This window comes from Athene noctua, chromosome 2 (genome assembly GCF_965140245.1).
Source record: "Athene noctua chromosome 2, bAthNoc1.hap1.1, whole genome shotgun sequence".
NCBI classification, from domain to species: Eukaryota; Metazoa; Chordata; class Aves; order Strigiformes; family Strigidae; genus Athene; species Athene noctua.
In genome coordinates this window covers 145,638,382-145,665,281 of record NC_134038.1, presented here as the reverse complement: position 1 = coordinate 145,665,281, position 26,900 = coordinate 145,638,382, and the positions used below count along the sequence as shown (strand labels likewise).

The 26,900-nt window shown below is 40.2% G+C and overlaps 1 protein-coding gene across 3 annotated transcripts in view; it reads right to left on the bottom strand.

The window, feature by feature from the left end:
• The window catches only part of RARB (retinoic acid receptor beta), a 321,227-nt gene that overhangs the window by 61,703 nt on the left and 232,624 nt on the right, over positions 1–26,900 (bottom strand). For all 3 annotated transcript variants that reach the window (XM_074900539.1, XM_074900540.1, XM_074900541.1), the window contains one exon: positions 6,355–6,503. In XM_074900539.1, the coding sequence (XP_074756640.1) occupies positions 6,355–6,503 (149 nt within the window). The remainder of the gene's footprint in view (positions 1–6,354; positions 6,504–26,900) is intronic.

Genomic DNA, 26,900 nt, shown 5'->3' with positions numbered 1-26,900 from the left:
AAGCTAACATGTGCAAGAATAGTGTTATCAAAATGAACTGCTGCTTAAGATCCCTCTACAATCCCAGAACTGCCTAAGAAAACACAAATCTGTCCTCAGATGATGTAAGAGGCATCATTAAAAAGGTATTTGTCCCAAAGGACACTGTTCCATAAAAGGAACTTTGCTATGACAGTTCCTAAAATATTTTAGGCCAGTCAACATTTCTTGCGGATCAAAGCATAATATCCTTGTCATTGAACTTCAAATAAATAAGTAAAATCAAAACCAGTTCCACTCTCTGTCAGTAGCATTTTGTAAATCCGTTGTTGACAGATGCTGATCACGAATTCATGGCCTGCAACAGAGGAACCCCAACCCTCTCAGTGTCCAGAGGAACATAGCTGTGGGTGATAATCATGGAGGATATTAACATAGTTGTGCTTTGGGCTCCTAACCCAGTGGCTCAGGGGGACGGGATACTCTGGGGGGTGACCCAGAGTAGATCCAGTTTAGGTGCTCTGAATCAGCCATCAGAGGAGCTCCTCTGTCTCCAGTGCAGAGAGAGCCCAGTCTTCAAAGTCAGGCAACTAATTCTAGGCCTCAAATTGAGTGATAGGACTGCCTCCCACTGCATCTGTAAGCAAGTAAGATAAGCCTGTTAACAAAATGACAGCTTTTCTCCCAAGCTAAACATCCACATGGATCAGCAAATCTGGACAAAGCAAAAATTGTTTAATTTTCTCTCTTTTTTTTCCTTTTCTTCTTCTATGTGTCTTATTTAGGGGGGCAGGGGGGGGAGCCAGTCCTACAGAATATAGGCCTCAGTTTCAAGGTTTATGTCAATGCCTATTTTCCACACTGCTTAAAGTCTCCACAATAAAAAAAAAAAAAAAAAAAATTGAATCAGTAAGGTGTCAAACAAATAAACATATTTTCATAGCTTAAGACCTTTGAAAAGATATTAAATGTGGCCACCCTTTTAATTTAATGATCCCACATTAGATGTGATTTTATATGAAAACTCTGATGGAAGAAAAGCTATTCTTCTTTTATGATAAAAGCCATCCTTCTTTTATGATAAAAGCCAACTTGGTATCCCTTGGTGTTGAAGCAGATTTGTCTACATTTTTGTCCATTAGCATCAACAATAGGCAGAGAGGCACCTTGATCATTCAGACAAAAGCGCTGGACCGTAAAACTACCCTCTTATATGTTGCGCTGCCTTCTCTCCTGAAACTGCTCTGGCCATCTTTGCTGCCCACCGAATTCAAGCCAGGAATCCAGGCAGGACTGCCAGCAGAGGAATGCCGGTTTTGAATGCCCAGAACAAGGGACAAGGCTTTTAGAGACAGCTGAAGCTGCCAGAACACCAGCTTCTTCTCTTCGCCCACACAATGACGGCATTGTATGGGGAATCCAGCCCACTACTCTCAGTCTCCCTTTCTGCAAACCCAGCTATAATGATGAGTCAAATCAGGACCAAAGAGCTGAGCTTTCGGTGACAGCCAGCCCTATAATCACTTGTACCAGCTGGATAAATCCAAGTTGCTTGTTTTGTACGGAATTTGTTTGCATGCTATGTAGCAACACCCAAAGATCGGGGGAAAAAAAAAAAATAAATTCAGAAGTCTTTAGTTGAGGTCATGAAATACATGAGTAGATTCTAAAACCCACCTCTGAAATGCCACTCAGTTTACAAAATGGAAAAGTTGTAAATAAGCTGAATATTGTCAACGTATTGTATTTTACACATAAAAAGATGGACTGGTCCTGGATTTTTTCTTACAAAATACAAGTGTACTGTGAAGATCAGTCTGGTTTTGAGATTCTAATACATACACAAAGCCACTGACAGGCTATGAGACACATCAGCCTTTTGCAGCATAGCACCCAGATATAAACACAGATTGGTTTAAAACACACAAAAAAAATTCTGACTGCTGAATTTAACTGACCAAATTGAAAAAAATCTTGGAATGCTTCTGAAAGCTCCTAAATTTTAAGTTTGGAAGGCAAGAAGTCAGGTATTCTAAATTGCTAATCACAAATTAAATTTTCTGCATGAACATACCAATAAAAACCAAGGTAGGTTAAAGTTTTTAGACAGCTCCTAAACTTTCACTGTGGTTCATAAGTGCATATTATGAAATACTCCAGCCCCTAAAACCCCTTAAAGGCTAGTATATCAAAACAAGCCACAGAACAGTCTTTCTAGTGGGGCACAGTACTGAAGACTCTGGTAATGAATAAAACAGAAGGATCACTTAAAAAAAAGGGTGCTTAGAATACTGAGAAAGTGTTTTTTAAAGGAGGTTAGGAGGTTGTTCCTAGGTACCTGAAAGAATAAGGTCCAAGGATGACAGTGAGTGGCGAAAGGGGAAGGAAGGACAGGGGAAGGGACCAATTTAATCACCATGCAAGAAGACCATAGCAATGGTTTCACAATGAAGGCAGCTGAAGACAGATTCTGGAGGAAAAAGGACAACAAATCATGTGAATTACAACACTGCAGATCAGAAATGATGCCATCATGGCATGATGTCTGAAAAAAATGCACACCATGAGATTACAGTTGGTGATGTCACAGAGAGAGGATGGAAAGTCCTGTCTTCACGAACTCTGTGTCCAAGGTAGCAGTGAGATGAGCAAGAAGATGTACCAGGGAAAGACTGCAGGAGAGAAGTCAGAGATGGGGGTAGCTTTGGAATTCATCCATGGCTTGGTGACAGTTGGGGGAAGACAAAATTTCTAGTGCAGTGGTTCCCAAACTGAGAATCACAGGGTCATAATCACCATCCACAGTTGTCCAAGGGCTCCTGGCTGGAAGGATCTCCATTAAGAATACACACTATATGAGCAGAATATTGCAACGACCTCTCCCACAGATCTGCCATAAAACAGGTCAGTAACTGATGCTTTTGAGACAGAAAACCAAAGAACCGAACCTCCAGGCACAGCATCAGGAAATGGATAAAGAGCCGTTTAAGGAGACAAGGAATAAACAGTATGCAAAGTAGCAGGAGAATGTAAAGAGCCCTGAAAGCCAGGAAAAAGAAAGCCTGCTGAATCAAAGACAGTCATCAACTCAAAACCTGGAGGACAGAAAGCTGTTCCTTTGCACTAGATGGAGACTGCTGCTGATCACTGTGACAGCAGCTTCACTAGAGCTCAAAGGAGAAAGGCAGAAGAGACAGAACAGAGAGAGAACCAGAAGAAAACCAAGGGAAAGTCAGCACAGAAAAACAAAAGGAATGGGACCCTAATTAGATAATCATAGAATGGTTTGAGTTGGAAGGGACCTTAAAGATCATCTAGTTCCAACCCATATAAATACGATATGAGCAGAGTTTTCAATTTGTGTTTCCCTTGAGAAAGAAGACTGCCAGAAGTTTGAAGGGAAAGGTAAACTAGTCAGAAAGGGAAAAGACTTGAGAAGAGGCCCTCAGAGCAGATGGAGGTGTAGTGCAGGAGGAAAAAGGAGTGAATTTTTAAGGTATAACAACAAAGAACAGAGATTGCAAACCAGGTCAAGAAAGAAATGGTGGAAATAGGACTGAAGAAAGAGAAAACACAACAAGGTCAGAGGAAAAGAGGAAAAAGAGGAGAACTAATACTTGATTTGGCTGACATTTTAGTCTAGCTTCTTATGGCTAACATGTTTTGTGCAGCCGAGCTGTCTGTAAGCTAGGTTGCCTCTCCCCATCCCAACAGCTTTTGAACATGTTGGTCAGCTTCAGTGAAATTTTAAATCTTGAAGAAAATCGGGTTCTTTCAAATTGCATGGATATGTGTGTTCAGGTAAAGGAGAAATAAATTTGTGTTTCCTAAGTAGACAAAAGGCTGTAACACTAATTCTTCCTTATTATTTCTCCCTGATTCACCAGAGAATCAGCATGAAACTCCAGCTCCATACCAAGCAGAAGACTTCAGTGAAACATAGGCTCTCTAATAAACCTGGGTTAACCAGCTAAAAGGCAGAGATCCACAGGACATAAGGCTTCCTCAGTGGCAGTGCTCAATGCTCAGTGGTTACTGAAACTTGCAAAGCAACTATCTAAATTTTTGTATGAAGAAAGTGAAGCATGAAGAACTGATACTGGAAACCAAGGGTGAAGGTAGACTTGAGTACTGGCAGGAGCCTGTATGGTTAGCAATAAGAACGACAAGATGTCAGCTTTCTTATGGTACAGGACCATGAAAAAATGTGTGAAAGCAAGTGTAGAGCAAAGATGAAGGAAAAGAAAAATAAACCAAATGGTTCAAAAGGGCTCAAGGGAAAAGGGTAACATTCTTCAGAGAAAGAGTAGAAACTGGCAACGTAAAGTTTTCTGAGGCTGTCTCTGGTGTTGTGGTCATGTACTGCTGTCTGCTGTCATGCAGCACGCCACTTCTGTTGACCTGAAAGCTCAACTTTCAATGGCAAATGGAGTACATGACTGTCCACCAAAGGGAACACTGCTTGACTCAGTGGTCTCATCATGTTTCTTGCCAGTTTTTGGCACTAAGGAAGTTGATTCAATCAGTGGAAGAGATTCATAAAATCTATTCCAACCTTCTGAAGAGCTAGCATAAAATAACCCAAATATTACCAGTCTCAAACAGTCAAGTTACTGTTTTGGAGTTGCGTTATTTCTCACAGACCGACAGGTTTTGTACATAACTAATCTATTCTTTTTTTTTTTCTTTTAACAGCAGCTATTGCTAAGTGCTGAATTACTCCATTTTGCAAATTAGCAAATAAGCGAACAAGATTTTTTTGTTGTTGTTGAATAATGGCTAACACATTCATACATTTTGACAAGTGTGGTCTTGCTTTAATTATTTATGAAAATGCTTTGTGGTATGCCAATAAAAGCCCTACAGTATATTTCTGCGTATTTTTCAAAAATAATGAAGTCTTAGGGACATGTGACCTTTCTGCCACAGTCTGCAATTACGTCTGTGCTTAGAGGGAATGTGTGGGTGAGCAAATGACACCACCATTTGTGTGTTCGCATCTGAGTATGATGAGATTTCCTATTTAATTAAATCAGTTACAGCACATTCTTACCATAGTTCTTCCTAACAGACACTTAAATTCTGACAGTTTTGTAGCATCTAAAAGAAAAAAATACAGGCACGATATCCAAGGGAAGCCTCAATACCAGAAATTCTAAAACTGAGGTGAGCTTAAATAGTTACTTCCACTACTTCATCATCTACAGCTATAAAATAGGTGGGAAACCAGACTCCAACCCTATAGCTTTTCTGTCTAATGACACAAACCCAGGACAATGATATTTTATGTCACTCACTACAAAAGGCCAGTAGCATGGAAGAAGTTGCAGGTTCAAAAGATGAAGTAAAAATGGCTAACTGCATAGTATCTGAAAAATATTATTTCACAAAAATAAACCAGAAAAATACCTTTTATTATTTTCATAACTTTATATGGATATAGCACCTGTCCCATTTTCAGCATGCATTAGTATCTTCACTGTACTAAGCACTACACAACTATTTTCATTTTAAGGATCAAAATCATAGGTCTTTAATTGTTAAAAAAGAACATTACACTAGGGTACCGTAACTAATAAAATTAACTATGAGAGCATCTGTCCTGTGGTAGCTTTCCTTTAGCATTTTTTGCACTATCTTCTTGCTTTCGTGCATGCTGGTCCCTGTGTGTACACCTCTAATTATTGCCATAAACACATGGTTTAGCTGACATTGCTTCTCTGATCTGTATCTCGTCTTTAGACATTCTTAAGTTTAGAAGGGTCCATTGTATTACCACATCCTACAGACAGTCAATCCATGCTTTGACAATCACAAGCACTTGAAAAGCAGCTAGTAGATGGGCCAGCACTGTAGTGTGCCAGATTAAATTTTGCGAATACCAACCTGCCAATCCTCAAATTCCTAATCTGATTTCAAATTAGTTAGAGACTATGCCAAGAACTTCCAGAAGATCAGATCCTGCTCCCAGATTCCACCCCCTGGATACCCAGAGGTAGCAGCACACAGAAAAAGGCTGAGAGCAGCCAATGGTCTGTGAGTTCTCAGAGCATACCTGACCTACAGAAGGACAGTGAAGAGTCCCAGAGTGTTTTCACTTTATTCTTTGATTATGTCAGCATTTATGATCACATTGTCATCTTAGCTAATACTTACAGAAGTCCCTGAAAGACACACTTTGGCACAAGTTATAAACAGAAATAATTCCAGGCATGATGGTAATTTACTTGGTTTTACTCATGAATCAGAATTAATTTAAACAAGAAAGGTACAGGCATCTTTGGAGACCATCAAGTCACACCGAACTGCATTGCTTTGCCCCTCTCTAAAATGAAATGTCATCCTACAAAAGGAAAGGGAGATGACGACACTCACCTTACATCCCTCACAAGCACTGACACCATAGTGATAGCCGGATGACTTGTCTTGACAGACAAAACAGGGCTTGTAAACACGAGGGGGTGGAAGTGGTGAAGGAGGGCTTGGAACAAGTTCTTCAGAACTGGTGCTCTGAGTTTCCACTGCTACAAAAGAAAAAAGAAATATAATTGAATGATTTATGAATTAACTTTAAATAACTGATCATTTATTGTATTATCACTATCAAACTGGCCCATATCTTTCTTTGTATAATACACATTAATTTGTCTTCCCTAGCAAAATTTATGGGGAACTAAAGTAGGGCAATCAATGACAGGACTACACGCTATAGCCTCAAAAGTATATTTTAAAGTACCTGATCATTTTTCATGATCCAGCTACTCATCATCACAAAAGCTTCAGCTCACTTCAGATATAGGGTTTGAACCTCTTACCGGACTCAAAAATGGACAACTTTGTGTCATGTTCTGGTTTTAACCTATTGAATTGCATGGGATCCATGTGCTCACACTGGGTATCAGCCTTCAAAGAGAAACTGTGGCATCTACCCTTCCAAACAGTACCTAATCTTGGGAGAATTCTTGTATCTCTTGCTTTTTTCTACAAAAGGCAACACTTCCAACGAGCAGTTCTGCAACAGCAGGACAGCCACATGCATCAGGACATATATAAAGAGACAAACAACTGAGTTTAAGACCTGAAGTGAAAACTACCTGGCTTTTTTTTTTTTTTTAAATCTGTAAAACTAGCGCAACCCAGCAACACTTCCTTACCTACCTTAGGATTTGTAACATCAGGAAACCTCTCTGAGAAAGAGCTACTTACACATTATGACCCCACATCCCTTTATTGCCTTAATATTTCTAGATGGTCATTTGTTTTGAACCTGCTGAAAAGCCAGTTATCCCTTTCAGGGAAAGGACATGAAAGCTCTACGATGCGAGATAAGACATGAGAACTACATCTTTCCAAAACATCTGCATTAGTTTTCTGTGATATGCTGTCATCATTCCTCACATTTATTGTAATGTGCAATACATTTTCATGTTTCACCTAGCCGTCTGCTGCTTCTCAGATAAATCCCTCTAACTTTTCAACAGATATACAAAAATGACAGGATCTGTGAACTCAGATCTATCCAGAAATATTAGGCACTATCAGCAGAGCTGAATCTCAAGAGTACTAACAGCAGACCCTAAAGAATATTACTCAATGAAAAAATCTTAGACAAGATTTACTGTACATGATATTTTTCAGATTACAAATATGATACATTTGTATTAAACTCATGATTCATTGTCAACTCATGTTCTGCAGAATTCACAGAGGGAATCACTGAGCACGATGCAACTTTTGATTACTTGTGAGAGAAGGGGCCCTTTCTGTCATATTTACTTCAGTTAATCTACTATCAACTTCAAGGACAGACATTTCTTGAGAAGAAAATAAATGTGAGAGTGAACTGTTAAAGGCTCTGATTCTAAGCAAAGAAATATCTTTCCAATGGGAACAATTTATTTATGTATCTAACAATAAGGAGACTGTGAAAAAAACAGAAAAGTAAAATAACATAGCTCCATAAATTGTGACATTAATGTCCAGAACTGTACTCACCTTTTGCAGCATTAAATACACTGAACTTTGGCAAACAAAAAAATTTACAGGTACCTACTCGCACCAAGAAAACTTTAAGAATTATCATTTCTTGTCAACAATAATTTTCGGTATTTAAGAGACATAGAGAGTGCTCTGCTATTGATCTCTGCACAGCCACCCTGCTTGAATCAATAATCTATTAGTACTTTTAAATTAAAGTTAGATTCATCAAATGCCCTTGAGGGGCCTCAAACATTCCTGCCTTATTTCATGCTCATACATGAATTATGGTGGCTTCCAATCAGTCTATGGAATGGTAAAATTTTAGCTTTAAAACTCTAATACCAGCAGATAATGTGTTTCGTATTAGCTCATTCAACTCTCCCAGTCCATCTAAAAGGCAGTTTTTAGGCTCCCCACGGGAAAACAAGGTTGTGTCATTCAATAAAACAACTACACTCCTGCAATCCCTCTGTGATTTCAGTTTGGGGAAAATAGTCTTTGAGGAATAATGCCGATAGACTCTGCCTTTTTCATGATTTCATCCTAAACAAGCACCAGCATCCAACAGTAGTGTTCAAACCATTAACCATATGTACCACAGACATCTGTCAGGCACTGGCCAAGCACCAGGAACTTGTGATACCCAGAAGAGATTAAGAAACCAGCTCAGTTCATAAATACATGACACAGTCAGCAACTGAAGAGCTGAAGGTGCCATTAGAGAATTTTTTTCCGGACTTTTTTCAAACTGGACAGTTTGAAGAGCTATACGAGAAGGAAAGAGCCACTGTAAACCAGAAGACCCTCCCTAAAACACCCATATATATATATATATATATATATATGCGCCACTAAAAGGGCTTAATCTATTGAATATAATACTTGCATCAGCGGAGAACTGTCTAGAGAGTTTGATTTTTTTTTTTGGTAAGAAAACCCAGTTTGGGGACATTCACTTTTGATAACAGGCAAGATGTACAGCTTTCTGGAGAAGGCCTGAACTCAGGTTACACATGCTCAATTCTTACTCCAGTTTCTGACTGACTGTTCTTCCTTAGATTTAGCTTTATTTGAAAATGCATGTACTGCCAGCATGGAAGTGCAGAAACCCAATGCAGGCATCTGTAGCAGTTCATGCTCAGCAGGTGTAAGGCATTATTTCTGTATCATGTTGGTGGCTAGTGGATGCACAAAAGCAGAACCCACTTTCCTCTACACATGTCTGCATGTGAAAGGTGGAAGATATAAAAGACGAAGGGGAGACAGTTGATATTTCCAGAAGAGGCGTTTTTAAACCAGTCTTACAATTTTAGGAAAATTAAAAAAAAAGAAAAAAAGAAAAATGCAACTTCTTTCACTGCCCCGCTGTCTTGTCCTGCAGGATTCGACACTTCAGGGTCCCTACTCACCTGAGAAAACAGAGCCTTACTGCTGTCACCCTACACCTGAATGCAGCTTAAGCACACAGGGACTCTCAAACAATCGGTCACTTCACAATTCCTAAGATGTCTGAAATATTTCTAAAGGTTAGATAAAGCAGCAGATAAGATCTTTAAAAGCACAGCATGCTTTGTGAGAGCTAATTTACTGCCAGCTAAACCATGTTGACAGATGGAGGAGGTATTTTACTTTGTGACCAACTAGAAGCAGTCAAGCACTATGAAATGCCTTGCGCTTTGCTAGAAACTTAGATTATTAAGCTTGTATGTTAATGCACACTTTGGACAGTTGAGTCTTAAAAGAATAAGAAGTTGTAAAGCAAATGGCATTTCCTGGATAGCCTCAAGGGAATTTTGAATACTGAGCTCAGGGTCCCTGATGGGAAGCAGCAATTTCAGCTAATTAGGGTGAATAGCAAAGTGTTGCATTTGGTCAAAACATTCTGTTAACCCTCATTTTTGTTGGCACCAACAAGAGTCTGGATTTTTTGCCCTTTTTTTTTTTTTTTTTTTTTTTTCGTGAATTCACTGCAGGAGTGCAAGGCACACAGCTCACATACATTAGGCAGAAAGTCAAAGGAAACGCCAAAGTTCAACTAAAGTACAAGTAATTAGAACCAGATTCTCTGCTGCTTGTATGTGTGCATTTGATTGTAGAAGTTATTTATAAGCCTCCAAACATTTGAAAAAATAACTATATACTGTAGATCATTTAATTTTTATGTCTCGTCTGGAAAAAAAAGTCTGCTTTTAATCATCTTCCAGGAAAGAGCCAGGAACTGGGAAAGTGGGTCTCAATTGTTTCAATACAAATTTCTCTCTTTCATGTGCCACATAAAACTATACTATAAAATTAAATCCAAAATATCATTGACTCAGCCCCCCCCATCCAATTTTTTTTTAATAAAAAACTTCTTTGAATTTGTCATGCTTAAATAGTTTGCATTGTTACGAGGGATTTTTTTTTTAACTGTTGTTTGGAAGACAGACAAGGGGAGAAGAAAAAGAAAAAAAAAAAAAAAAGAGTGAGAGAGAAAGAAAACATTATCGTGGAGACTTGCCAGCCTTGACTTAGTAACCTGGCCATGACCCTCCAGCGAGTGTGTGTTTGACCCGGTCACACATGACTCTGGCTGCGTACTGTTGCTGGGTTATAATTCCCAGATATTTTTACCATATATACAACAGGTGGGGATCACAGACAACAGAAAGAGGAAAACAAAGTCCTCCCTTGTGTGAAGACTCCAATTTTCTCCCTTGCAAAGAAAACAACACAAAGCACAAGTCGTGCTACTATTTCACATACTGGCACTCGCTGTGCTGGATCGTTGTTTTACCCGGGGGTTGACGGCATGGAGGTAGAGTGGGCTGAGAGCAGGAGGACTGAGGAAGAGGGCTCAGGGGAAACCATGTGCAAATGTTAATCAACGTAGAATGAATTACCAAACTATAACATCAGAATCACAATCAAAAATCTTTCCTCATAGGGCTGGGTATGCAGTGAGGTTCAGGAGGGAATGATTTTTATTACATGTGAACACAACATACCTGGATTAAAACAATCTGCCATAATTACTCCAGACTGAGATATTATTATCAGGATTTTCAGTACTTAAGAAAGTATGTTTTCCACATTTGATGATTTCTTTTTTATTATTTGCATCTTACTAGCTGCACACATCCGCCTTAAAAACATGATGTGAAATACACATAATTCTATTTTAAATCTTGATTATAATTTTTCCAGCATTAATTCTAATCAAGTCATAGTTCATCTCTACAAGACTGTCTGGGCCTTAAAAAAAAAAAAAAAAGTACTATTTGGGCGGAAAGACAAAAAACCCTCTAAATCTTCTAAATCTTTTAGTTCTAAAAGATCTAAATCTTTTGGTCTGAAAAGGGGCATTCCACTTTCCACAGGATATCAGATCAAACTTCATGCCTTGGTTTCTGCTTGAGGGTGCCCAATCCAAAATGATCCTTTTCTGTTATGTTAAAAGCTAAAAGAGTATCCCACAGGTTTTCCACTACGTGCTGCTTAGGATTCCTACAGTATGATTAAAATGACAACAAAACTAGCAAGAAGTAGAGGTTATGGAGCTCAGAAGCCCAATCTGCAAGTTCTTACTACTAATGGACAAGCTGCACCCAAGGTCACCTAAAATGTGCCCCAGACCCAGTCATTTTAAGAGCCATGCCTAGGGCACAGGCTGCTGCTGCCAAGAGCTATCTCAGACAAGGTGCAAGTCCCTATAGGCACAGCTGAGTTGGCAGAAGTCTCTAAAGCCAAAGTGCTTTTGCTGCTACGACTCTTGTCAGTGAGAGCGCGATAGGAACAGCTGGCTTCTGTCCCGTCGCATCTGGGGGAAGAGGGGTCCTGCTGAACTTTGCCCTCCGCCTTGTGAGTGCAAGAAGCAGTTAAGCACACCCTCTGCTCTGATATCCCTACTCTAATGAAGTTCCAAGTACAAACTTGGCCATTGCTCCACTGCAAGCAGACATACCATCAGGACAGTAATTTCTTCCCCCACCCTTTCGCATCTCATTTATTTAGGCAGCATGCTATTTTGGGCAGGGTCTCAGAATATGCTGTACAGTAACCGGCGCTGCAGGATCTTCAAGCACTACTCCAATGCAAATAATGGTAATGATCATGATCCTGCCAAGTTAAAGGCATTTGAAAGAATGAACCTTGAAAGGCCTCCATAACCTTGAGGGGAGCTATTACTTGCAAAGCAGGTCCTCGGAGTGCTTTCATTTTAACTATTTTAGCATTTCAGTGTTAAAACACAGACTAACTTCAAAGGATGAGTCAAAAAAAAAAGCTTCTCTATATTCAGCAAATGCCTTTGCTGTGTGTATACAAAGTTGTATTTGCCAACTGGAATGGCAGAAAAGAAGTGTTTACGCTCATCTGCTGCATTACCCCCAGTTTAGAACTTGGAGAGAGCGAGCTGCATCATATTCCTTCATGCCTTTCATCAACAGAATTGCCAAGTTTCAATTGCAAATCTGTAACGTTAACCTGCAGAGTCATGTAACGTAAGTCAGCAGTCAGTGGATACTGATCTTGGCCATACAAGAGCAGTATAGTCCTTTGAAACCTTTATTCATATCAGGTGATTAGGGCCAGGAAATAAAGTTCAGCATCCTACTACCAGCATAGCAAAGCTATCCAGATTTGTTTGCAGGAAATCAGAAGACAACAGCACCTCTCTTTTGGTTATCCTTCTGTTCCAGTCTCATAAGAGAATTCCTGTTCTTTAGCAGCTAACTTCTTCGTTTGTAGCACAGCTTTTATTATTCCCATAAATAACCTCTATCAGTTGTCCAGTGAAGGGTGGGGATCTTTTCTGGAACATACTTTTCCATTATGCCACAATCTGGCCTCTTAATTAATCCATTTGTTAAGCATGCAAATTCAGTGACCTGTCTTTACGGCACCATTTATTAAAGCACTCCAGGGGCCCCACCTGCCAGTGCATCTTCCCTGGTGACATTCCTGGACAGATCACAGACACCCTGAGAGAGTCTCCCCACCCCGGGCCCCACTGTCCCCACCATGCAGCACAGCCGGCAGCACTTCTGGACCTGCAGTATTTAGCAACATTGAAAGATCCTGCTCTCTTCTACCTGTCTGATCTACAAGCATGATCCCTGCCCCTTCGGTATGTGAATATTCCATGAGCATTCGTATTTTTACCTTTGTAACACCTAAGCGAGATAATGGAAGAGCTATTCTTACTTTACAGATGGGAAACAGAAGCACAGCCTAAGAGCTTGATTTGCTTGGGTCTTAAGTCCCTAGAAAACTGCAAGCAGTACCAAGATAGGATTTTCAACAGCAGCCAACAACCTAGCTGTAGCCCTAGCACTATAGCCATACGTGCCTTGCGTAAGGTTACACATGGGATACATGACAGACCAGGGAACTCAATTAAGACTGTGCTTGGTCCCTCTAATGTGAAGGCTCCAAAGCACCCCCAAATCTATGTGTGCACCCTGCTCACCTGATGACTGAGTGATAGGCCAGGGGCTGGGTGTCTTCTGCCTCTGAGAGCCACCACTACTGCAGCTGGCGGGGAACTCGGGAAATGACGAAAAGCTTGTCTTCATTTTCTGATCTCCATGGCCAGCTAAGAACCAACTTTCTATAAGACTACCCCGCCATAAATACAATTACACAGGAATGTCCCAGCAGGCAACAGACCTGCCAAGATATAAGTCTGAATCTACCAGGCTAGTCTTATATATTGAGCACATAAGATCTAGAAATCACCAATATGCCTTGACCGTGTATTTCCGAAGGAAAATAGCCCAAGACCTTTTTCTGAAGCTTCTCCATCATTTTGCTGCATCCCACAGGAATTCTGTGGTGGAGACTGCAACCACCTCTGGTGCTTCTCCCAGTAAAGCCAGAACTTCTGGCAACTACATATTCTACACACATATTTACCATAGCTAGCAGTAAAGGACAATGAGGACGCTGCAGCTGCTCTGTAAGAGCAAATTCATATTCTGTAAGGTTTGCTCAGGAGGATATTTTCAAACAGGAGTAAGGTTTACTCTGGTTCTCAATGCCTAGATCTCAGGCAGCAGCCCCACTAAACCCAGGGGTAGTATGTGTAACTAATACAGGAGATTTGTGTTCACGTCACCTTTTCAAAGAAAATTATACTGTTATAGTGGTTTTCTTTTTTTTTTTTTTTTCTTAACAGTGATATCAGCAAAGCAGTTCTACATTTGACTTTATGTATCCCTATAGCCAGAGAGATGCATTTACACCTGAGCAAACGTGGAAGGCAGAAAGCTTGTCAGGATTAATTATATCAGGAACAAGAACTGCGTCTGGTTATACCTGTGTTACTCTCAGGACAGCAAGACTTAATGACGTGCTAGTAACTGAGAACAGGAGTGTCTTTCACTAAATAAATGGCCAGGCAGACACCATGAGGGAGTCAGGGTGAAAGTAAGTGTACAGACAGGATGGCCGGAGGGTTTGGCAGGCACGGCAGAGTTTACAGGGCAGCAGCTCATCACTTTGTATTAGGAGCCTACCTTCAAAATGAAAAAGAAAACATGTTAAATGAAAAAAATAAATCGTACGGAAAACTGAAGAAAAACATCCGAAAGATGCTAGCTCTGTAGTTTTTTCAGGTCGTTGATTTTCTGCCTGGCCACTACCATGCAAAATTGCATCAGTCTCAAGTGAAAATTCCACACTGCAAAACTAAAAAATAGGATCTTCTTTTAAAAATGTATATAATTGTGCTATCACCTGTGTGAAGTCAGATTTTCCTTTGAAAATGAACTTTTTTTTACAATTCAGGCTCTGTTTGCTTTATCAGTGAATTCCCAAGGTCAGATCCTCATCTGGGGTAAAGCGGTGTAGGCAAAGCAGCAACACAAATGTAGAGAGGGTGAGAACTCTGGCCTCTTTATTCTTTATTTATGAAAATGGAGCCTATTTCTGTGGCTTATTGATACAACTGTATCATCACAAATTCGGCATGTTTCCCTGCAGGATCAAAAATAAGAAAAAAGGCTCATTGTGAGGGACAAAATACTTAAAAATAAAAGGGGTCTGATTCTTTTTTCAGATCTGTTCACAGTGCTGTCAGTTCACTGATTCCAAGAAAGACTCTTGACTTGTAAACATAAATGGGAGAAAACTCAGATCCAGTATCTTCAATAAAAAAAAATGCAAGGGAAATGAAATACTATAATCTCTACACACAACCAAATATTTTACTAAGTTATAAAGCCTCAATTTATAGTTATTAAATGCTTTACAGTGTTTTGAGGACTTTTCAAATCTTTTCAAGCATCGAAACAGAATAATTCAGAGTATTATACTAAAGGAATGATTTTATTCTTCAAAATTCACCTCCTATCCAAGTTCGTATTAGTTTTTGGTATTACTATGTCTGCCAAATAAATTTTTTATTTTCTATATATTCAGCATGTTCTTATGACACCATTCATCATGACTTTTTACTGTGGTTTGAATCCAGCAAAAAAAAATGAGTGTTTTAGTATCTTTAATCACATAATACTATTACACAGTTGTTCAGTGCCACATGGACAAAATAAAACTGTTGTGCTCTCTTTGGAAAAACGTGTAAAAGTGACTTGCTGTGTCATATTTTACATGTCATTTTATTTCTCAAGCTTTAGGACCGTTAATTCAGAACGTTTTGATCTTTAGGTGGTTTTAAATCTTAAAATTAATAGAGTGACTCAACAAGAGCCAATTCAGTGATCAAAACTACTTCAAGTAAGTATAGTAGCAGTTAAAGTGCTTATCATCCCAATTAATTTGTATTACAGCCACACTGCTGGATATCACTAATTGATTTATGTACCCTCCTTTCTATACCCATTTACAAGGGCAATTATGAACTCCATCACATATGTTTAAATGGGTTACATTAGAATAATATCTAGAAACTAGACTGCTGATCTTAAAATCTTTAAGAACAGGTAAATTTCTTCATTAATGGGTATGCTATCAATCCACTACAAATGGCCTATAACCTTTAAGGTGGTACATGGTACTAATATTTCATTTTTCATGGGCAGTTTGGGGTTGACTCCAATGATGAGCTCCACTGCTATTTTTAATTGTTTTTAAAATTGCATATTATAGGCAGCAATAAACACTTACAAATTAGTATTATACCATCCACAGCTTTCTGCAAGGCATGGTTTCTATACACAAGTTAAAACGCATACATCTGTAAATAATAAGTATAAGTATGCTGAATTTAATGAATAAGGGCACTAAAAGAAATTGAACAGTAGGGGTTCAGCAATTAGAGTAACTGCCCATTTTATTAAAAATGTATTGTTTCCAGCCTTCGCTTTAGAAGGCCTTTATTGTTCTGCTAATTCTAAGTTTTGATTTCCTTAGAAAAGGAGGTCTGATTCTTTATTTTCTTTGACAGCCCCCTGTCACACAGCCCCTTGCCTTTTTTACAAGGCAATGGACAACTGTGAAGCTTTGTGTCTCTTTGTTTGGGATCTCACTCCCGGGCCCTCGGTGCAGACCTCTTTTTGGCATTATGCCACCCAGAGGTACGATTCTTTATGGAGTACGGTTTCATCCCAGCTTCCTTGTGGGATGAAACCTGCTGAACCAGCAAACCCCAGGCAGTCACCCTCCAGCCCTTTCCCAGAGGTTATCAACCCTCTGACAGAGCGCGTGGATGACCACGTGTCCAGCTTCCCAGCCACACCGCTGCAAAACAGGGCCATTTGCTGAAGCTGGCAAGGCTCGGGGCTGTGAAATGGAGCCATGCATTTCCTCCTGCCATGCAGCAGCAGCTTCCTGCAGAGAACAGGGTGGTGCACAGACTGGGAGAAGCAAAGGCAGCTTCGTAAACCAAGCAGATATCCCAGGGCGCATCTCCCGTGCCCCTAACATTACTGTAGTGAACCTCTGGGGTACCTCTGCTTGTATATAGATGCTTTACATCCACGTAGCTTACTTCCCGAGTAAGTGTTAAGACCTTCTTTACACTAGCCTAACTGCACCCGCATTGCTGCACTGCTGCAACTGTGGGGGGTATAATTAAAACAATACATTATTTCCATTTAGACATGACATAGTAACAGGATAAAATGGCTTTCATCGCTTGAGCTCACCTACAACTAGAAGGGCAGACTAAGCAAAACTTAACATTTCTGACATCCTCCAGCACACACACATTTCCAACATTTGAGACCAAAACAGGGATAAACTCTGTCCTCCTTCATCCCCTCAGCATGCCAGACCAGGACAATGCATTACTAAGAGCAGCTCACCTCAGCATTTCTGATGCTAATGTAAGAAATTCAAGTTTATGGAATATTTAAGAACGGAGCATCACCAATATCTTTTGAGAGGAAAAATAAAACATACAGTTTATCAAGCCATAATGCTTGCCTGAGCAGAGTTTCACTATTTCTGAATTGAATACCTGCCAGCCAAAAGATAACGCAGTGGGGAAGGTACCACGAAAAACTAAGACACTACCAGATTTCCTCTCCTTATAATTCAGAGTCCTTGACATTGCGTTTAATGGGTGCATTTTACTTTCTGCCAGTGCGGTTACCCTGGCAAACATCCCTCTGCCCCTTTCACAGTAGGTGCAATAGAAGCTGAAAGCTGGGGAGGAGCTCCGTGTCCTAGTGCCAAGCAGTAGTAACACTGCAACTGTGTCTCTGAGCACACCTCCACTCTCTGCCTAGAAGACCACAGATCAATAAAATAAGACAGTGACAAGAGACTGGAGCCAAGATGAGTACCATGACTGGAGAGCACTTTTTCCAATATTCTGTTCTATTCTCCACCTGAAGTGGATTTTCCTATTAAACCCTTGGAGTGTGGAATGCTCATAATTTTACCTGTATGTTTCCTGTCAGTACCATTCTACTCGGAAGAGAAAAAATAGGCATACATTGTACTGTGGGCAAACACATACATGCCAGGAGTATTTCCTAGTCACCTGGTCTTTCTTATTCAATATCTACCTTCAGTCAACTGTGACTTGGGGTTTTTTTGCCCAGAGAAGCTTCTCACAATTGACTGCAATAGTCCAGCCTCATAAACAGGGAAAAATGTCGACTGTACTTTATACAGAATACAACAGAAAGGAAGTATTCTCTTTCCAAAGAGCTGGACAAGCAACATTCAGTCCTGATACCTGATGTCCCAAGAAATGTAAGGCAAAGCTTATGCTTTGAAAAAGGGAAGTTACCTTTTTCAAGCAAGATTCAATTACAGAAGATTTCTGTCTACTGTGCTGTAATAATTTTAAAATGTCTACATTACAATTATTGGAATATTACACATACGCATATAAGTACGTTTCACAAAACATACTTTTTTTTTTAGGGGAAAAAAACCTCTCCTGCCATGTTTGAGAGATTTCAGCCATTGTTTTCTGTAGAAATTAGGCTCATTTTTACAAATGCTTTTCCAGTTTTCACGGTTGGAAAGACATGTTATTAAATGTAAATTCATTCAGTGCTATCTTCCCAAATTTGCTGAAGGACAGCTTTAGTGCCTCCGCTGATATCAAAAGGATTCTGAAGCCACAGCAAAGTATTACTGACAACATACCGAGGCTATTAAAAAAATTGTGGATAGTAGTGAAATTGTCTGTAAGACTATCCATTTCACTCTAGGGTCCAGAAAACCTCCAACCTGTGGCACTACTACTTCATGAAGTGACTGTGACAAGGCAGAGCATCCAATTTAAGGAATTAGTAAAATATAATGGCATTGGGTTGTTAGTTAGAAATCACTGCTTTTAATTTCTTAGTATTTGCACAATTCTGACGACTGTACAGCAGCATATAATTGCCTCAGACTGTAATACATCTAGGAAAGCTTTCCACAGAACAAGTTTAGTATGCATTCCTTTACTTTCCTTTCTAAGGTCTAATCCTGTTTTGTCTCTCATTACACGGGCCTCTTGGAAATTTTTGGAAATCTTATTAGTTCTTTTTCCACACTTTAACCCACCAGATATGACATGCTTGCCATCCAAAGATGACAATCTGTAAAAATAATAATTTAAAAAAGAGTAACCTGTGAACTCAAGAGATGCTCTCAGAAAACTCACCTCTGACCAGTTAACCCTGGGTTGAACCCCTATACGCAATCCCAGTGCACGGACAATCCCAGTGGGACAGGGGAACATTTTGGGAAGCTCTCACACCACCCAGACACAGGGGAGACCCCGCTGTTTCACAGCACCCCCGGCATTTGCAAACCAGTTTGCCTGATCACTGCTTTCTATTGTTTCCTGAGATAAGCAGGGCCCTAGTGAACAATTAAAGCTTTCAATAAATAATCTGTAAGCACATTCATTTGATTTACTGTTATTTGATACAGCAGTTAGTTTCAATGGGGCAGTTACTATTGATCACATAAAGTACTACAGACAAACATGAAACACTTCCAGAACTCCATGGATTATTACTCTTTATCTGCCACTCATCTGGGTTACTTGTAATGGTTGCGAAATTTAAAATCAATAACAACAATTAGTGTTCTGTATACTCTCAGGAATTAATCATGTGAAATATGTTTTGTTACAAAAAATGAAAGGCTGGAGAGCTTGCAAACATGACAGACTCTTGCAAGTAGCAAAACTCTAAAATAATTTCTCTTGGAATTATGAAGTGTCCAATAAAGGGGGTAAAGAAAAAATACGGGTATTTTAAATGCCCCTGCAGGCATACACACAATTATAAAAGGGTATTGGTGAGATTTTAAAAGTAAATTAAAGAGATTTAGGAATACAACTTTCAACTAAGCTGGTGAGGAAGAGGCACCGAATTTTTCCTTAGAAAATTCCACTACAATTCCTACAATTTCATACTCCTTGACCTCTACAGGAGTTTTGGGTTGCTAACAATGGCGGGACTTGAAGACATAGGAAAAGGTCTGACTCCTCCCACTAGCTTTTACTGAAGAGTCTATCACCAGGAAAAAAAAAGATGAATGAAAGCAATGTAAGAAATGAAAGCAAAATCATAGAAATCATAGAACAGTTTGCATTGGGAAGGACCTTAAACACCATCTAGTTCCAACCCCCTGCCGTGGGCGGGACACCTTCCACTAGACCAGGTTGCTCAAAGCCTTGTCCAACCTGGTCTTGAGCACTGCCAGGGAAGGGGCAGCCACAGTGAAATTAAATATTAAATTAATAAACCTAGAAACTGGTTGTAAGGGATATATGTTGAAAAACACCTTTTCTCTTAGCTTCAGAGTCATATAAATTGTCAATTTAATGAAATGCATGGAAATAACAGTATTTTGAGATCTCTGCTAGAGTAATAATTCTGGAGAATTAAAATGCAAAGCAATAAGAGAAATGTTTTATCATTAAACTGTAACCAGAGCTCTGTGTGAAATCATCCATTCAGAAGACTTGTTTTTCATCAATTATTTGTTATTTATCTGATGTAAATATAAGAAGGTCTAATTAAAATGTATGACTTCTTATGCAGCTTCTTGTCATTAAGACCAATGAAAGCATTCTGAAGACCATAATGAAATAATTATGTTTGCCTTTAAGAATCCTCTTCAACAACACATGGCAGTACTACACTAAATTAAAACATCAGGAACTAAATTTCTCTTGCATCTATTTCCATTTTCACTAATTATACCCCCAAGCTTTCCAACAGACCAGGCCCTAAAATTCTTTTGAAGCTCAAACAGCCTAAGGAACAGCAGTCGCCTTTTCATAGTAATGGACTTTGATGAAGAAACAAAGGTAATGCAGCCCTGGAAACATTAATATTTCAAATAGAGTTATCATGTGAAAATATGTGTTTATTTGAAAAACGGGGAAAAGATTGTTGGTAAAGAGCCAAATACGTGTTCCAGGGAAACTGATACTCTGATTTAATCTCATTTAATTGCGTCATTCCTTCCTCACCTCTTTTCGTCAGAGTATTTTCTTATTCTGCACAGAAATTAAGGTTAGGGAAAACATAACAAACACAGCATTATTGGGCAGTGTCGGTGTACCATGCTTTAACTAAGGTCCACTTTCACATTTTGGTAAAGGTGAAAACAGCCCCTGTGAACAATTGCAGTGTTCATACTGGACTCCATTTCAGGGAGAGGGGAACAGCTATTTTTCCAAACCAGCTCCAGACAGGCAGTGCTTCCTAACACAGAGCTTGTACTTCAACCATGAAGTCTTGCAGGACCTCTCCAAAACACAGAGAAAGGAAAGGATTCGGATAAGAAAAAAAACACAGAAGGATGTGAGTCAGCTCTGACTTCTTGCAGGCAGCCAGAGGCTTCATTTCAAAACTTCGGAGAGATAATGGATCCTTCTTGGCATGGTTTCAGAGAAGTCAATGTGGCAATACATGCAAAGCATAGAAGGACGAGCGGTTCACATACCTAACCTGCATAGCATGTGACAATATGCAAAACTAAAAAAACACAGCTGGAATGTGCTCTCCAAATGGAGAGATGAAGACTAAGGTTTACTGGGGGACAAGGACTTGGGAAAAGTGTATTCTTCAGTTAGGCCCCCTCATCAAAGACACTGCATAAATATCCAAAAGACGTAGCTGATTTGCCATTTGTTCTGCATTTTACATCTCAGTGTTCAAAGTGTGGGGTGAAAACAGAAGGATCTTTCAGAAAAACAGATCTCTGAGACTTTTCATCCAGCCACTTAAGGAGGACCTGACATGTACCCTGATCCATAGCTAATAAAATTTCTTCCTCAAATGAATAAAAAGGGGAAACTCGAACTGCAATGCAAAGGAACACTCGGAAAGTGAGGGGTAAGAAAAACCTTCTCAGACCAAAAGTTGAGAGGCAGAAGCATGAAGAAGTGCTTACAAACACACACACACACACCAGGACCTGATCTTAACAATGAAAAACCTGAGACGTGTGACTTTTTTTAGCCAGTCCCTTGACTTGTGCCCCAAGCCAAAACAGCAGATTGGTGGATCAGAGCAGATTGGAGGATCAGTGCTCTCTGCTAGGAAGAGAAGGTTTGTGGAGAAGATAGGATCTTTGATTAGAGCAACCCAGAGAGTTGTGCAAAAACCCTCAGAGTCCAGCTCTGCAGGAGGCACAGGCACCTCCCTGCGCCTGAAGCAGGGTCCTAGGGAAAGGATCCGCCTGCGGATCAACTGCCTCAGCGGCCGCAGTCCTCACCAAAGGGAAGGTTTGGGCAGGTATCGCCAGATGGCACTGTGACACAGTTTTCCAACTCCTTTTTCTTTGTGTGCGAGTGAATGTTCAGTCTTGGAAAGACAGGCAACGCTAGTCTTCATTGTGGGTTTTTGGGTACGAGATGGGAATGAAAGAGGCGTTCGGGAGATGGAAAGAGGTGAGCGGCAGAGGAGCCTGCTCCCTGTCCCCATCACTGCCCGCAGCCAGTCCCTGAGCAACAGTGCTGGGAGCAGGACGCTCCGAGACCCCCGAGAGCCTAGCTATGGCTGCACCCTGCCTGAACACCTCTATCCCAGATTGGGATCTGTGAACAAGTGAAATATTTAAATCACCTCAGACGCCTTTACATACACTTATGCAGGAACCCAGGAATCCTCTTGGTATCAGTCATCAACTGGCAGATGAATGATTCTGGTACAAGACTGGAAGATGACGATGAAGTCTCATAGGAAAAGAGATACAATACACCTCTATGTGATGTGCTGCTGCACCACCAGCCTGCGTGGCAGAGAGGACCACTGGAGTGGTGTAATGGCCATTTCAGGAACTCACCACAAACTGTGTTCAGATTAAAAAAAAAAATAAAAAAAATCACAGGATTCAAAAGACTTTTTGTGTTACTTGACTGTTTTCTTGTGGGTTTGTTTTGGTTTGTTTTTGTTTTTGTTTTTTTTTTTTTTAATTGAATCATTCCTGCCACTCTTTGTATCTTATGGGCACAAATGGCTTTCTAGGATTGGAACAGTCACTGAAGAAAATCTGAGTTAAACCTAAGTCGTCTCTGGTTGGTGCAACACCAGGCAACTTGTTTAATTGCTCCACACCTCTGCTATATATCTTTCAAAGGAGAATGATTCTTCTTTCTTCCTAAGAAGAAATGTTGGATGTTCATTGTGCTGAACATCCAGCACAATGGCATGAGCTTTTTACTGGTATTTTGTAAAAATACAGGTACATAAATACACTAAAGGGTCACTCATATGACCACTCTGTATCTGAACCTCTTACTAAAATCAAGGGTGGAGTCCTGAGTGCATTAAATACTTCACTAGATAAGGCTCTAAAAGACAAAAATATACTTAATTTGGCATTTTATTGCTCAAAGATCCTTGCTCAAAAATACAATGTGAGTCTAGAGAAAAATATTATGGTTCAATAGAAAGAGATCCTCCAAACCATTAAAAGACACTAAGTGGTGCTAAAAAATCTCTTTGCTGCAAGAATTTTCTCTGCTTTTTTTCTTAGGGGATGCACTTAGAGTGTAAAATGTAAGTCACTGAAAGTGCATAAAACAGAAATCCCTCCAAACTATGGATAGACTTTAACATCATGTCCTTAGTGGTGAAGATCCAGAGCACTCTGAGAATTTATATATACTCATTCAAGCTTTAACCTATTAAACCTACACAAGTGTCACTCGCACGTGTATATTTAACTTACATAGTTTCATAATATTCAGTTTATATATGGTATAAGCAGGGGAAAGAAAAATCACCTTGTCCGAGGGGAACAGAAGGTATATTATATACTCTGTGTCTAGGATCCTGTACACAGACTTGCTGGATTATATTTCCATCTCTCCTAACAAAAGTATTTGAAGAAGTTGCAAGACTCAAACAGAACACTAACAGAAAGTGGGGTCAGTTATATAAGGGCTGACATTAGTTTGTTAAAAGTTTTTTTCCTACTCACTCCCAAATAAAGGGACAAAGAAGTGAACATTGTGGGAATGTGTTTCTAAACCACATGATATCCTTATCAGATTGTCATGTACAAGGGAGGTTCTCACACAGGGACCCCATGCTGGTGAGCTGCCGTGAGCTGCCCCATCACATGATGCAAGTTCTCCGCTCCTATTCAGATTACTGAAATGAGCTGAAGGAAGCTAGATTTCCCCCTCCTCCCCCACCAAGCAAAATGCACAGCGACCACAGTCATATTAATTCGCTGCCACTGGGAAAACAATCCCGAGCAGCTGCTAATGATGAGTGAGTATATAAAGTTAATCTAGCTATTAAAATCTATACCACAAGTTTGAAACTGTCTTGGATTAATATCTGATGAGCAAACTTTAATGCAAGGAAGCAAACAGAATCGGAGGAATCCGAGAGTCAGACCAAATACAGGGAAAAAAAACTCGTTTGACTTGTAAATTTATAGGAGAGGAATATATTTTTATAACCAAGTTCTACTTTGTCTTCTTAAGTGTCTCTCCACTGTTAATGTTGTAAACTCTGTCACTGAATTACTTTTTCATTAGTGTGGCGGAAGTGGGAAAGTCATTTAAAAAATTTTAATATTAAATGAAGGTTCTAAATAGTATTTGGTCACATAAATATGCGGCCTGTTTTAAAAAGTGCTGAGGGAGCTCCTAGATGCTCAGCATATTTGGAAATGAAGCCATGAAATGTGGATTTAGGATGCTAACTTTAGGCTACTGTTTCTGACATTCTTAACTTTTGGAACACATTTGCTCATACAACGATGGATTAATAAAATCCCAGATCTCAGATTATTTGTAAAAAGACAGTTTAAAATCCATGGTTTTGGACGAAAGTTGTTTACGGATTACAATTAAGAGAAACAGCTTAGATTACTGTGACCGAAAAACTGCACAGAAGAATCATTCCCACATGATACCAGTTTGTTTATTTTGTACCTAGAATATGTTTCTCATAAAAAGCAGCAGCAGACGAAAGACATCACTCTCGGTTTGCCTGATAGAAAATCCCTTTTTGCTACCCTTCTGCCTATACGTTTGCTTGCAGTACAGAAAAATGATTATTCTGTCACTTTAGAATAGTTTTGAGCATTTTGTGACTTGTATTTTCATGGTTCCATTTAGTTTGAAAGGGCTTGGATTTCAGCAAGAAGTGGCATGGGTCACACTGCATGGGGACAGACTTCATGCACATGAGCAAAGGTCAAAATCAATCATAGCTTTGTATTTCCAGGCCTATTACTTTTGGCAGTTTACCCTGCCAAAAGGGGCTAAAATATTTGCTTCCTAAAAGGAGTAAACATCAATAGGGGGCAGGAATATAATCAGCTTCTCAACCATGCTGCAATGAGAAATGAGGGAAAAGGATCTCCTCCTCGCTGCAGCCACTAAGCCATCTAAACGTTAGATGCAACATTTTTAGCAAAAAGTTGAAAGATTTCACAGCACAGTGACTTGAAAAGGACAATAGGCCTATTTAGGCAATTATATTAGGCAGGCTTTGTTATTAGGCAGCCCTGCTCAGTCCCAGAAAGTCTGGATAATCAAAAGTGTCCAAGTACAGGAAGGGGAAAAGTACAACCCCACCCTCCCGCACAGCCGCTGCCAGGACCTCTGGATTTGAAGGGTAAAGTCTATTTACCGAAGCTCCTTGGCCATTTTATACATCAACTGATATCCTTCCTCATGGGGCTGTGCGCTGCAGCCCAGCAAAGCTCTGGAAAGCCCTCCGAAACCACAGCTAATTTGGCCCCAGCCACCCGCCCCTGTAAATTCGTTGTCGGAGGCTGCTGCCAGCCCCCTAGGCAGAAACTGCAAGGGGGAGAGTGATGCTCCCCCCAGCTCGCACGCATACCAGCACCAGTCCCCACGGCCAAACAGATCTGGAAACTCATCGCAGCTGTGCTCTGCTTTTGAGCCTTCAATAGGACGGGGCACGGCGTGGCCGACTGCAGCAGACAGCAGTCCTTCGGAGCACAATGTCCCTTTCACAACCCCGCTCCCAAATCGAAATGCTGGCTGTGTAACACAGCCGCACTTCATCAGCTGCGTAAAGGGCCGTGTATAAATTAGACCTGAGCAAAACCAGTCACTTGGGGTGTTTAGGGGAGGTGGAAGCATAATCTGCCGACTGGGGCGCCTCGCTCCCCGCACAGCCCCGAGCAAAGCCCCTTAGCTGGGCTAGGCTGCGGTGCAGGCGTGATGCACACATGTTTAACCAAGACGGCTCAGCACTAAGTGGGGATTTAACTGGATGTGAGGATGACTAACTTCGCTGTTTGAAACATTATCTCTCTCTTTCAACTCCTTAACTTCGCCGAAACCCTCTCCTAGGCACTGTCGCGACAGCCTGGCTTTGTTCTGACAAGTTGCACCTTTGCTGCACAGACTCATTAGGCAAGCAGGGAGTCACCCAAAGATAACATTGCTTTTCCTCCAGGTTTATCCCACCCTAATTTGACCAGCGAACGCCTCTCATCATTTTTGTCGGCAGGAGTTTCTGACAGTGGTGTGTGTCCATTAGTTCTCCCGTGCCAGCAGCTGAATCAGGCTGACTGTATCAGACTCTACGTAGAGAATAGCTGTTCTCGTTTCAATTAATTTGGAAGAAAAATATTCCTGTGCAATTTTTGTTTTGAATGAAGGGGATCAGAATCAAACACATCTCATCACATATTTCAGGCCATTAAGCTACAAGTGTAAAAATTTAAACAAAGACTATCCCTAAGCAAATCAGACCGAGTGATTCAGCTGTAAAGTTTATAGATGAACTTAAAAGAAAATAACCTGGTTCAAACACATCTTGCCTTCTGGGCACTAGCAAACACACCTGCAGCAATTTGATACTTGGGAATGCAGATTACAAGTCCTTCACTTCAAAAATGTTTGTTTTTAAATTCAGAAAGATGAAAGAAAATAAAGTACAAAACTTTTTTCTGTTGAGGACAGATGTTTCCAGTGCTTGCAGGGAAGGAGAACCGGACCCAAACATTGCAATAATCTGGAATTCAGAAGGAAAACGCATGCCTTCTGGAGTCCCATCTTCACAGACTTTCTGAAAGTTAATACCTGCTAG